Source organism: Rhinolophus ferrumequinum, chromosome 10 (genome assembly GCF_004115265.2).
Source record: "Rhinolophus ferrumequinum isolate MPI-CBG mRhiFer1 chromosome 10, mRhiFer1_v1.p, whole genome shotgun sequence".
In the NCBI taxonomy this organism is placed as follows: domain Eukaryota; kingdom Metazoa; phylum Chordata; class Mammalia; order Chiroptera; family Rhinolophidae; genus Rhinolophus; species Rhinolophus ferrumequinum.
The window spans coordinates 34,292,400-34,306,191 of NC_046293.1; the positions used below are offsets into that span (position 1 = coordinate 34,292,400).

The 13,792-nt window shown below is 31.6% G+C and overlaps 1 protein-coding gene across 16 annotated transcripts in view; it reads right to left on the reverse strand.

The window, feature by feature from the left end:
* C2CD5 (C2 calcium dependent domain containing 5) overlaps positions 1-13,792 on the reverse strand; it is an 81,222-nt gene that overhangs the window by 46,947 nt on the left and 20,483 nt on the right. For 6 of the 16 annotated variants that reach the window (XM_033116816.1, XM_033116804.1, XM_033116810.1 and 3 more), the window contains 4 exons: positions 9,872-10,023; positions 5,046-5,131; positions 4,383-4,415; positions 1,280-1,388 (listed from right to left, as the gene is read on the reverse strand). In XM_033116816.1, coding sequence (XP_032972707.1) covers positions 1,280-1,388; positions 4,383-4,415; positions 5,046-5,131; positions 9,872-10,023 — 380 coding nt within the window. Of the gene's footprint in view, positions 1-1,279; positions 1,389-4,382; positions 4,416-5,045; positions 5,132-9,871; positions 10,024-10,991; positions 11,117-13,792 lie in introns of all 16 variants that reach the window. The other 10 variants (XM_033116815.1, XM_033116818.1, XM_033116806.1 and 7 more) reach the window with 3 other exon arrangements.

Genomic DNA, 13,792 nt, shown 5'->3' on the forward strand with positions numbered 1-13,792 from the left:
CTTGGCAGTCTTTAAGATCTCAATACATTAAACTGGCATCTAAATCTGCCTTTAATTACTGCAGAATATACAAATACTACATGAAGAAAAGATCTTAAATTGACCAGAAAAATAAAAAGGGGGGAAAAATAATAACATAGAAGAAAAAGAGAAGACTGATGCTTAAAATATGTACTTGATCAGCTTTAGAGTAAAATAATCCTAGCTAGTATTGCTTTTCTAAAATCTTGCTCAGGGTCTAGAAAAATTTCATTCTGTTTTTCTTTTATTAACTCAAATGACATCAAACTGCAGGGCACACATTTTTTTTTTTTTTATCTAAAAGAATGGTAATGCTCTGTATCCTCAAAATCATTATCTGCAAAGTTTTGCATGCAATAATCTCAAAGTATTTTACTCTTTTTATAGTAGTCAATATAAGCCTCAGGGAGAGGTTATCGGAAGTGACAATTTCAGATTTTCAAAAATACACATGTACATATGCCAAATAAAAATGCTAATGCATTGTTAAGTTTAAGGTATGTCATTAAAATCATAAATGAGTCGAGCAAGTTATTGGGCATCTCATCCATTAGAGATGAAAGAACACATTCCATACTAAAAGTTCCTACCACAATTATCACACTTATTTTAGATTTAGAAAAATTATCAAAGCATTTCTAATCCAAGGGCCTGAAATTACTAGGACTTTGATGCTTTTCTTATTTTATAATCTTAGGCCCATTTTTTAAAGAAGTGAGCAACTTACTATTCTTGTTCACTTACATAGATCAAAGAGCTACATAAAAGAAACCAAGGAACCAGACAGAAGTTGTTGTTTTTTAGATACTCTACACAATGTTTACAATTACATTTTAAAAGAATACTTCTTTTAGGAATAAGGAAATGACTCAAATAATCTATAGTTATTGCTAGTAAAAAGAATTAACACCTTAGGTTAATAACCACAATGGTCGAATTATAAAATTTGTTATCTACTTAGGTCAAAGAAAATAGCTGACCAAAAAGTTACTTAAGGATTCCCTCAAAGTGATACTTTGGTCAAAAATGAATCAAGATTTGTTTGTTTTGTATAAAAAAGTAACTAAACTGTACTTCTACTTAGTTTGATCATTTTTAATTAAGATTACTGCAAATATTTTAAAGTAACATGTCAGTTCATACTCTTTTTCATTTCTCTTTCAGATAGATTTGGCTTAAAAAAACATTATAAAAATCTCTTTTAATAATCATAATAAAAGCAAATAAAACATTGAAAACAAACTTTTAAAAAACATACCAGGATTGTGGATACGATCCAAAAGCTTCACAGAGCGTGCACTAACAACACCCCCAACATGCACAAGAAATCCAGGAGGAAACGCCGTCAAGGTAAAAAATGGAAATTCCTAGGAGAAAGAATAGGAGAAAAAATACAACTGACCGTGTGTCAAGTACAAAAATTTGTTTGTTACACAGTTGTCATAAGGAAGTGAATTCTCTCCCTTAACAATAGGCGACCAATTATACATTACACCTGCTCTGTAATTAAGTTTCCTGGGATGTTTCGAGTTCTGAATCCATTTACCCGCATCATACAGAATCCAAGCGCTCTTTATATCAATTCTCAATGAGAAAAATGTTCTTGAGCTCCAATTTGAGATATTTGAACACACATTTCCTTCCTCTCAATCTCCTACTCTGAAGCAACTTCACAATGAGATGAGGAGACTCCCCTGCCCCTGTACTCCATATCTACGTCTCACTGAGGGAGACTCCCCCTCATATACACACCCAATTCCAGGCTACTGGTCAAGATTCTGAAGGCCTAGGGCAGCAGCTCTACAAGAATGTGGGACTGAGGGAGGGGGAGTGAGAACATGAGATTTGTGGGTTAAGAGATATGTAAAAGGAGAAGATAAGGGAAATAACAAGTTGAGGTGGGTAGAGAATCACCACGTGAAATTATTTACACTATCAACATCAGGACAGTAGGAGAAAATGTAAGTTCGTAAATGTATATGAAGGAAAGGGGAGAGGTATGTAGATGACAGCAAGGGAGGCAATACAATTCCCCATGTTCTTCAAAGCTTTATTCTCCCCTTCTCTCTCAAGGACATCAATCTTGTTAATTTAGATACAAAGAGAAGCATGCAAGAGAGACATGGTAGAGAAAGGAAATTCACTGAAATAGTACCCAGAATAAAGGGGAGCTCCTGTAGCTGCCCAAATATGGGGACTTCTCACACTGCTTAGATTGGATGCCAATCAGGGAAACTAAGTATCTGACTTGTCTGGTTGCCAAGATTAATGTAGCTCACTTAGTCAGAAGTCACTTACCTCAGTTCTTTAGAACCTAACTAAGAACTGGACAATCAACAAAATAGGGCTCTAATCCGTAAAAAGAACTGTCACAGTTCCAAGTACTAAAATAAAGTTTATGTACTTTATTCATAAGAAATCCCCCCAGATCACATTCACAGAATGGCCTATAGTAATTATAAATATATAACTTTAGGGACATGTTCTAAAATCTATCAGTATCTTTTATTTCTAGACCACAGCAGACTAAATGCAGCAAATAAAAGCTAGGACATAAAGAGATACAGGATCTACTAGAAGCAGGTACATTAAAAGCAGCAAGATTACTGACTGCAGAATATGAACTTAAAGCATGGAGAATATGAACTCACCAAAGCATAACCCACAAAGCACAGCCACTTGGGAGTCATTCAGCACCAAAGCATACCGTCCTGCACACCTCAGCCACCAACCCATGACGACACAGTATAAAATATGTATGTGTATGTGTATATACACATACACACATACACATTTAGAAATTAATTCTGCTAGAATTTAAAAATCATCTTTAAATTAACAAGGGCAAGAAAACGTAGGCTATGTAAAAAAAAGTTAAAAAAAAAAACCAGTCTGTGGAAGTGGGTAGGTTTGGCCCAGCTGATAGGCAAAGGCAAAGGAAGAGAAGGAGAAAGACGGAAAGGAAACTTCCCTTAAATGTTATTATAAAATGTTATTATAAAATGTTTAGTCAAAATGCTCCCTTATTGCCATCTGAATTTTTTTAATGTAAGTTTTAAATGAGAAATGTACAGGTAAACTTGTATTATTAGAAACTTCAATATTTTACCTAATAAGTTAAATCTTATTTTTTTTCAATTTTAAGAACACTGAAGTTTTAAAATGTCCTCAAAATACTGAGGCACAGTATAAAAAAGCACTTCACATTTACTCTTCATACTTAAACATTTCAAATATTCTACACAAAAGACACTGAAAACAAAATTTCTGTAAGCTAAATGGAAAGTAGTACTTCTTTCTAAAACTGAGAAATAAATTGGGTAAATTCACATGTTGAAATTCACATGCATATAAGATTTTCGATTATGAAAAAAATAAACCTAAATGATTTCTCTATTTGGGATTCTTTGACACTTATCTCTAAATTTCAGAAGATGGGATAAGGTGACAAGAGGGACAGCGTCACACTAGCGTGGTCACAGCAGAAAAAGTAGGGGAATGGCTGCCCAAGCAGGCAGAGACCCACTCTGGTAACTATGCCTGTCTTCCATGTCCCCAGTTCCTCCCATCAGCACATCCACTCACTTTAACACAAAAAATGTAACCTAGAGTAAATAAAAATGGCACTGTTATTTAACCCAAACTACATCTCCAGACAACCTTTTCAGACGAGCTACTGCGGATACCTACAGCTGACTGTTACAGACCCATCACCTCCACCATCGCCAGCGACTACTATGGAGCGCTCACAATACGCCAACTCTGTGCAAAGCATCTTAAAACTATGCTTTATAATCTTTCCCTTACCCTAAGAGGGAGGTACTATCATCTCCATGCTTTAGGTGAAAAACTGAGTTCAAGAGGACCTAGACTCTTTCTGAGCAAACCTTATCACCTGGCTTCCTGTCATTTCTGGTTAAAACACTAAGTTAAAGAGTTGATTTTAATCTCTAGTCTATTATTATACCTGATGAATTTACAGGTTCTCTTCCATTGAAAAGGAATGCATCCTTTTACAAGTATTTGTTATTTCTTTTTTCTTTTTTTTTAATGCTAGTGTAAAATAGAACTTGTAAAAGAAAATTCTGTAAATGCTTGTAACTTCCAAATCAGACATAATGAGAGCTATGGAACTGCGCCTTAAAATAACTGACATGACATAAAATCATGCACTATATTAGTTAAGTAGAAAACAAAAAAAATGAGCCTCAGTGCTATTAAATTAAAAAAAAAAAAACTTTGCATTACGAAAGGAAAACAAGCTGGCAACATTTGTTAAAAGCTCAAATAAAACTTAAATGATCAAGATTAAAAGTAGAAAAGCTACCAAATAAGCTATATCACACAGTTCAGAAACATACCCGCCTTCTACAGAACCTATGAGGCGATCCTCCCTTAGCAATGAAGTTTATACAAAAATAAAAAATAAAGAGAAAAATCATCCAAAAACTTTAATTCTTCATTTTCCCATTTAACATATTTAATAAAGCATTACACTTACAATAATGAAAAGAGATATACTCACATACTGAACAAACTACATTATTTATGTTAATCTATAGAAATGTGGAATCTGTGCATTTCTTACCCCTAGGAGATTGGTCAGTGATAAAAATAATCTCAGCAAATAGATATATTAAAGTACTAAAATATTGTTTTTAATATAATACAACTAAAATATTTTTCTGAAAAAATATCTATTATTTCCCTGTCTATCACTTTAATGTAAAATTAGAAATGATTTCATCACTCAAATAATATTTCCAAATACACTATTTCTAATAAAAGACTGGAAAACAAAACAAAAATAGTTATAGAATTATTCCAAATTAAAAGTAATTATTAAAAAAAAGTAATTATTCATAAACAAATTACTTTGATATCTCAAATACACATTGAACTTTGAAGTTACAATATTACAGATACATGACCAAAATCAGTATGGAAATAAGTTATAAGTATAAGGAAGCATGATAATAAAATCCTATTAACAGTGTAAGGATAAAGAATCTTGAGTGACTTACCCTCTGTTCCAATGCTGACTGAGTCTGTTGTCTTAAAAGAGCTTTAAATGGCCCCCCTTCTTTTCCAGCACTACCACTTCCCATTCCTACAGAACAGCAGTACATAAATAACCAGAAAAACAGCTATAGAAACAGAAAGATTAATTGCATTCATCTTTATAAATATCGTGAGTTAAAATAATCCAAACATTTAAAGTATTTGGGATGGCAACTAAGCACATATTTACTCTGTTTTAGTCACTGTTTATTTTAGAAGCAAGATGTTAAAGTCCTACTGATCACAGCTAGTTTTAGACTTATTTCATTCTAAAAATTACTTTAAAAATTATGTTAAGGTGTTGAATTTTTGTATAATATTCAATTTTTAAAAGTTGAGTCTTCTAACAAATAATATTCAAGATAATACCAATTACGCTAACAATTTAAGAATACTAAAATAAGAGAAACATTAAATGTTTGTTTAAAAGAAAATATAGAGGAAAAGCACTAGCTGTACTTCCTTAAAATATTCTAAAACTCTCTAAAGAGCATGAATTTTAGGCAATTTTGAAATATAGTCAAATCTATTTTCTGATCACTTCCCATTCCTAAACAAACATCCATGACAAAACAGTATTAATGTCCATAGTTTTCCACACTCATTTGCAAAAATCAACATAAATTTTTTTTTAAATTAAAAATCACGAACATATAATAAACACATCACAAATGTACATAGTTATGGATGAAAGAATTATATTGCCCAAGCTCTTAGGTGTATTTTTTAAAGACTTAATTTTAAATTTCCCTTCTTTTATTCTTTTGATAATACCAATAGACCAACTATCGTCAAAGAGTTATAGAAAGCAGGGGACAGGTGAGAAGCATTTCCTCTACAGAGTTAATAGTTCAATCCCACCCTTTTAAACTGAAGATACATACAGTCAGATTTACTATAATGACTTAAAAAAAGGAACTACGTAATTTACTTTTACATTTTTAGCTGTTCTTGGATAAGGAAACAAAAGTTAGCATGTGTATAGTCCCATTTTTTAAAAAAAGGAAATTAAGTTTCTTGTAATAACCTAAACATGACTTTTAGAGACTATACAATACTAAACAAAGAAAGGAAACTAAGATCTTTACATGAAGCATATTGAAAGCCATAAAATAAAATGTAATTTTATTTTCTGAAATGAAATATCAGAAAATACAGCAGAGTAATTTGAAAATTAAAGCAATGGGCAGAAAAAAAATTGGATAAAATGAAAGAATATTACCAAAATAAGACTTAAACTGATTCAAACAGAATAATTTACTCATGTAACCATATGGTTTAGCAACATGATGATACAGGTCCAACATGAAGAGTTGGTGTGAAGGGAAAGAAAGTAAAGCATCTAAAACAGAAATTCTAGTAAATGAGAACCTAATAATTATTGAAAATATGCATATCTATGCCTTTAGGCATGTAACTTTTTAACATGTAATTTTAGCAGAATATTCATAATTATCCAACAAGTAATACTCAATCATGTCCACAGGACAATTCTAATCATTTAAATCTGTCTGCCAATAAAAAAAATAAGTACATCCTGTGTAAAATACCCACTACTTCTTTGTAGTATGAAATAATTTTTTTCAAAGATGATTCAAAATAAAGGGATTAAAAAGCTGACATAATGTGATCCTACCAGAAGCAGCCAGGAACAGCTCTTCACTGAAAGAAACACTTTTCCTCAGAACTGGGCTGACAAGGCTAGAATGATGAGGGGAAAGGCTAGATTCCGAGAGGAGGTGACAGGACTTTTTAAGATGAAGGGAACCACAAGAAAGAGAGGGGGAGCTGGGAAACAGGTAAATCCTAGGCCCCTGTGGGTAAGGTGCTGTGGAGGAAAGTAGCAGAGAAAAGATGCAGATTCAGAAGATGATTAGAAAACACAAGATAAGGAAAGCAATGATGAAGCAAAACATAACAGTAAAAATGAATTTTAAAATGCATACACAAATTACACTAAGCATATGAAGTCATTAGCAAGACCATCTATCCAACATAATATAAATAAAAAGTAGTCTAAAACTTAACAAAACCTTTACAAACTTTGCATTCATTAAAATTTTTTAAATCACGAACATAAGATTTTATGCCATTCTAATCAGTTTTAGCTGATTTCTTAAAAACGCTTAAATTACCTGTCTTATTTTGCTTAAGAATATATAAAGTTAAAATGTATCACCTTACAAATTTTTAAAGCCAGAGACTGTTGCCTCAAATATAAACAATTAAAGTGGTAGAGTTCTTCAAATGTTACTAGAACATAGCCCTTACAAGTATTTAAACTGAATACCCATAAAAAAATCTAACAGTACCACATTAAGGAGTTGTCATTATTAATTTTAAATAAATAAAATATTAACTTCTTTCTGTCCAGCTTAAAGATGTCTGCTAATGCATATTTTCCCTCTAAAATTTTAAATACTCAAATCTGACCATGTTACTATTTGCATTTACAAAGATTTGAGTACCTAAGGGCCAAATATCCTCTGGATCACAAAAACTATACATGGTTAACAATCTGACTAGAAAAAGTAAAAATTAGCTTGAGTTAGGTGTTGAATCAATATTCTATCATTAGCATTCTAAAACTTTACTATGACTAGTTGAGTACTTGGAAAAAAATATGAAAATAAAACATAAAATATCAAAAATTAGAATTAGAAATCGATCAATACGAATTTTTTTAAAAACAAGAGCTCTCTGAAAAACAGGTAATAGTTTTACTACAGGTGTAGCATAACTACAAATAGAAAAAAAAAGCTTTATCAGTCTAAGGTGTATTAACTTTATTCTATTGTTGGCTCCCTAGTTTACAAATAATAAATCAATAATAATCAGCTTATCTATTCTATTTCTCAAGAGACTGATTTTGTATATAAGTAAATTAGAAGGCAGAGAATCATGAAATACATGCTGAATTACAGCTTTAGACATTTTAGAACAATTATAATTTTGCCATTTAAAATCTTCACAAGAAATGCGAATGTTCCTAGGGAGTAAAGATATTCAGGGACTCATGATAAAGCCAAAGGACTAAAAATGGCTAATATCCTATAAATATGCTATTGAGATCATGAATAATTATAGGCAAAACAATTTATTTAGAGGTAGCTTATAAATATAGAATTACATGAGAATAATACCTCTTATAAATGAATTTTTAAAAACTAAAAATTTGGAGCTAGAAAACAAAATGCAAAAAAATTTTCACTTGGTAATACAACTGACTGCCTACTAGAAAGCTAACAGAAGATTAGACTGGTTCAGTTAATTTATTGCTTGACAATCTTCTTTAGGCTTGGCCTTTGTGGTGAATTAAAGAAAGAAAAACAGAAGGACCAAGGAAATACTTTTAAAAATTTATTTGTGGTATAACAAAGAAAAATAAAGATAAGAACATTACAAAATGGCCTAGAATACACACACAAAAAAAACCAGCCAGTGGACAAAGCCTCAAAACTACTAAGAAAACTTAGTCTTCAAATACTATCCTAAGTCTTCCTTGTTTTGATTGTTATGAATTCAAGGCCAGAATCTCATTCTTTATTTAAAAAAAATAAGAAAGAAAAAGAAAACCCACTACAATTTAAATGGTTCAATTTTATGACATGAATATGGTTAAGATGTCACATGCCAACGCATCCATTACTATCAAATATCAATTATTTTTAGATGTTCCTCATAATTACATGTATGTAAAAATAAAACTATTCTTTTCAAAGAATTGGATATTCATAATTATCTTCTTTGTATTTTATGACATTTATAAAAACAGATATTAAATCTACAGGCTTATTTTTCTTAATGCCCTTTGTTTGTTTTGGAAGTAGCACTGGTTCTAGAATTAAGATTTCTTTTCATTGCCTTCATAAAATCTGGGGTCATTTTATAAATATCTTGTCTAATATAACAATAAGGTCATTAAAGATAAATTAAAAAATAACACATACAAGAACTACGCAAAATGTTTTCATCAATCTGGCAAGAAAACTGCCAGACCGAAATACTATTTACAAAAACTGAAAACTATTAACTTTGAAACATTTTATTTATTTTCTATTTTTCTTGAGAATAATAATTTAATGATGAAATAAGCTAATTCTATTTTAGGGAGTAAGGAGCTCATTTAATTTTTATCAATTTTGTCATAAAACATTCATAAAAACTCAAAAGATTATCAAAACACACAGAGGGAAAAAATAATAAATTTCATACATTGATAAATATGCAATAAGTAAAACAAAACTGCTATTTTCTAATCTAGAGAGTAAGACTAGCAAAATCAAACATTTTAAATAACAAGAATTTAATAGATATATGTACTCCATTATAACCATTCTAGTTGTTCTTAATAGTTTTTTCATGATAAACTCTTACAATTAAATTCAGAAATAGAAACAATGAATTAAAAATGCTTATACTGCATGAGGAATTGGATTACAAACTACTAGTGGTACTTTCTATTTAAATGCTGCTTTAAGATGTTATTCCTCTTAATTTGAGCATGAACTGAAAAATATCTATATGCAAAAATAAATCCTGGCCTTCATATCTACACTATGATTACATCAACAAAATGTTGATCTCTTGAACACGATTAATTTCTGAACTATACAAAATTTTCGTATTTTAATTGTAGTAACTAAAAATGATCAGTATTCACATTATCTTTTAACTTAAATGCCAAAAACAGGAGAAAAGGCTTGGATGGAAAGCTAATAAGGAACAGAAACAAATTTGAAGAAAAAAAAAAAAAGAAAGAAAGAAAAGGTGGGTGGAAGCGCCTTACCAGTTTTGGGTGTCAAACTCAAATCTGTGTCAGAAGAAGAGGACTGTCGACTGTAGGACTTGGAAGGTGAAAAGGAATAAGTTTGGTTTTTCAGAGGGGTTGAGGGTCCTGATGAGTGAGTATTGGGGTTGGGATCTTCATTGAAGGGAATCCTGCCAGAAGAAGGTGGAGAAATATTAAGTAATCATGTGCCAAAGGACTTGACGGAAGGCAGCATGATCCAAACACCAGGAAAGTATTGGGGCACGACCAACAGTCATTTCTTAAGTGTGGAGCTGGGTCTGAGGCCAAAGTCAACCAATTTCTGTTTAACCGTTCATCATTCTTCAGATAAATAATTATCTGCATTGAAACAGTTAGTAAGCCAAGTAAAAACGCAAAAAAGAATGAAATGACAGACTAAGAGGGTAAAAAATATTAAAAGGACAAATAAAAAAATAAATACATGACTGAAAATACTTTCAAATAATGCCTTTTTAAGTTACAAACGAAAAAAATGACTGCAAATGGTGTGTGTAAATATTCACAATTGTTTTTATATTTGCACACACACAAATATCTTTAAAAGAAAAATGTTTCCTTATCCTATAGCATCAAGAATGCCACAGCTAAAAACACAGCAGAGAGGAAAATGAATATAGCTACACAGAAAGGTTGCATTTTATACAGAATAGTCGCTTACCTGTTTTCCAATAGCTCTCTTCCACAGAATGAAAGAGACCCTACTGTACCAAATTTTGTACACAAAAAAAATAAGCAAATCGGAAGCTTTGGCAACTATTTCATTTAGAATCCAATCACCAATTTTATTTCTAACCAAATGTAGTTATAACGGCAAAAATACGTACTGGAGGATTCTCCTAAAAACTCAAGAGTACACACACATAGAATAGGGTCCTTAGAGGATCTATGGAAGAGACTCTGGAAGCTGGAAGGACACTTTCACTTTCATGTAGTGACAGCTAAATACAGGATTTCTTCACTGCAGCTGGACTTCAAGTGAGAAAAGGAGGAAGCCAACACTTGTGGTACCTGCCTATGCTACCTGCCTGCCTGCCCTCTGCAGCCACTCTGCCTGTGGCCTGCCTTCCCCAGCTCTGGAGTCTGAGCAGTCTCGTACCAGTATAGATGAGAGTGGGAACAGACACAGAGAAGTTCTGAGTAAGTCGAGAGCCAGTAGCAGTGTGAATTGGGCTGTTGTGAGTCGAGCGGCATCCATGGCTTGGAGGATGGACCAGCGGAGACCTGAGGGAATTTGTGGTCAAAGCGGAAGAAAAGAAAACAATACATACAACAGATAGCAAAGTTATGTTAAAATAATTTCAAAGGAGCTTTAGTTAGGGGAAAGGAATTATTTTGTTAATCCCTAGCATGCAAAAAACAAGTTGAAATTAAAAAAAAAAAGCTAAATATTCATTAGGATACAGCTATAGTTTTAAAGGCTCAGATTAATAAATTAGGACTGTGAATCAGAAGAACAGAAAGCAAAATTGTCAGTGAAATCAAAATTTTTAAAAAGACTAAGATTTGGATTTTAAGTTGCTCTACAACTTTTGTTATGATTTTGATCACCATAGAGGTTACTACACAGTATTTTAGGGAGAAAACACCCATAAAAGTGAAAAGTCAAATATAAAGTTCTTACATTACCTTTGAAACTGAGATATGAATAATTGTTGATAAAACTAATTATATTTTCTATAAAGAAAGTTTAACTAACAAAACTGTTTCTGTCAAGATAGGAGTACTTAAGAATATGAACAATGATGGCATAAAGAGAAGTGAGTGAACTGCATGGATATAATTCAGATATAAACAGTCCATATTTTTGCACACCAAGTATATAGCTGAAAACCAGGTTACACTGGGAACAAAACAAAGCAAAGAAACACTGCTTTTAAAAATACATTAATAAAGCAATGTAAAAGATTTTTGTCTAGCTTTCAAACAGAATATATTATGTAAACTTAAAACAGTATTTAAACTATATTCTGAATTGAAATTTTATAAGATATCAACATACCCTGCAACAGGCCACATCTATGTACATGTATAGATATATTTTTTAGATCAGATACAGATATATATTCATATGTAACATTTAAAATTTTCACAAAGAAATTTGGCTAAAAGGACATAGTTACATTGGATAGGGAAAAAGGTTTATTATATAACTAAAAGTGCTGGACTTCAAATTAGCAATCATTTCACTCTGCAATGCCTTTGCTTATACAAAATGAGGTGAAAAGAATCATAAATGCATACACACTGAAAAACTATCATATCCCCATTTTTTAGAATTTAAATGAAAAGCAAGCCAACAGGCCAACTTTTCCTGGCCTTTTTTTCTTTTCCATTGCCCAGGGAACAGTCCCAGCAATCACAATTTGTCAAGGTACCGGTATCACTAATTGGCAATAATGGTCTTTCACAGAGTCTACAGACTACTTTCAGAAAATATCACTGACTTTACAGTAGAACAAATGTTTCTGATTTTGTTGCTAGTTTAAAAATGTGTTTAATATAACTGATAAAAATCAAACATCTCATTAGCAACTTATTTGTATACAAACAACTCAGTGAGGTTTTATTTTTGTTTTTTCTCTGTTGATGTGACTAATGAAGTTAAAAAGTCTAAGAATCAGTGCTGTACAGAGGAAAAATTATGACTAAAGAAAGTACTTTAGAAAGTACTCTTAGAAAGTACTTTTCCTCCTAAAGTAGAGAAGCAATAAAACATATTTAAATGTACTTTCCATCATCAAGATAGTTCAGCTAGGAAACACCAAAGAGATTTATATTGTGCATTACACTAAATATCTAAAAGGAAAAGAAAACTGATGGAGTAGAAACACACCATTAATAAAGGTAAAATAAAATGAATAAAAAAAAATGAACATTGTAAAATGTTCAAATTATGACATCACATTAAAATCCAAATATGCTGGAGCATCACCATAATGTATACTTGGAGTTCTGATTCTGATCGGGTTCCTTGCATGAAAGGTTGTCTTACAATAATACTCTACTGGTATTTCTAATACTGAATTCATTCAGACAGGAACATAATCCAAACTAACGTTTATCAAAGTTCTGTCTAGGAATCAATAGTTATAATACCAGAATAATTATAATCAACTGAATCATAAAACAATTTTAAGCTAGCACTCAAATTGATTCCTTATCAAAAATACAAAGAAGTTAGTTGAAATAAAGCAGCATGAATACTGAGGTGTTTTGCTCTGTCTTTAAATAACATGACTGCGGTTGTTAAGATGCCTTTCAGAAAATCTTAATGAAGCAACTTAAATTCATCATGGTGTGACTACTTGACAATCTAAAGCAAATAGCTACAGCAAAATTAGAAAAGGAGAACACTTACACAATCCCAGAAGATTTACATTATTGGATCACTTCCTGAGTGCAGGCAAAATGTATTCCCCTACTACCCATTTATCATTCTAAGACACCAACAAGTAATATAGCTTTCTCTTTCCACTCAGTAATTTAGGGAAAAGAGGAGAACTTCACACATCACAACTGCAAAAGTCAGACCCATTCAGGCAATGTAGATAAAACTGGAGAGTGGTAGGAGAAGGAGGGACCCAGGCCTTTACTTAAATTTGCTATGAAAGGAGAAAAAAAAAATCTGAATCCCTCAAAAAGCAATCTGACTTTACCTGTAGCAGCAGGCAGTTTATATCTTTTTAAAACACATTTTAAATGGAATATAAAGCACCAATTTATTTAAAACAGTTATTTCACTTGCAATGTATTTCCAAATAAAATTAAACAATACATGTACTCCCTCTCGTGACTAAAATTTAATCCAAATAACTAAAGGCCGGCAGAAGGGAAATAATTTAACAAAAAGTATAAGCTTAAGGTAAAGAGGAAAATCTCATTTTAAAAAAGGTTATT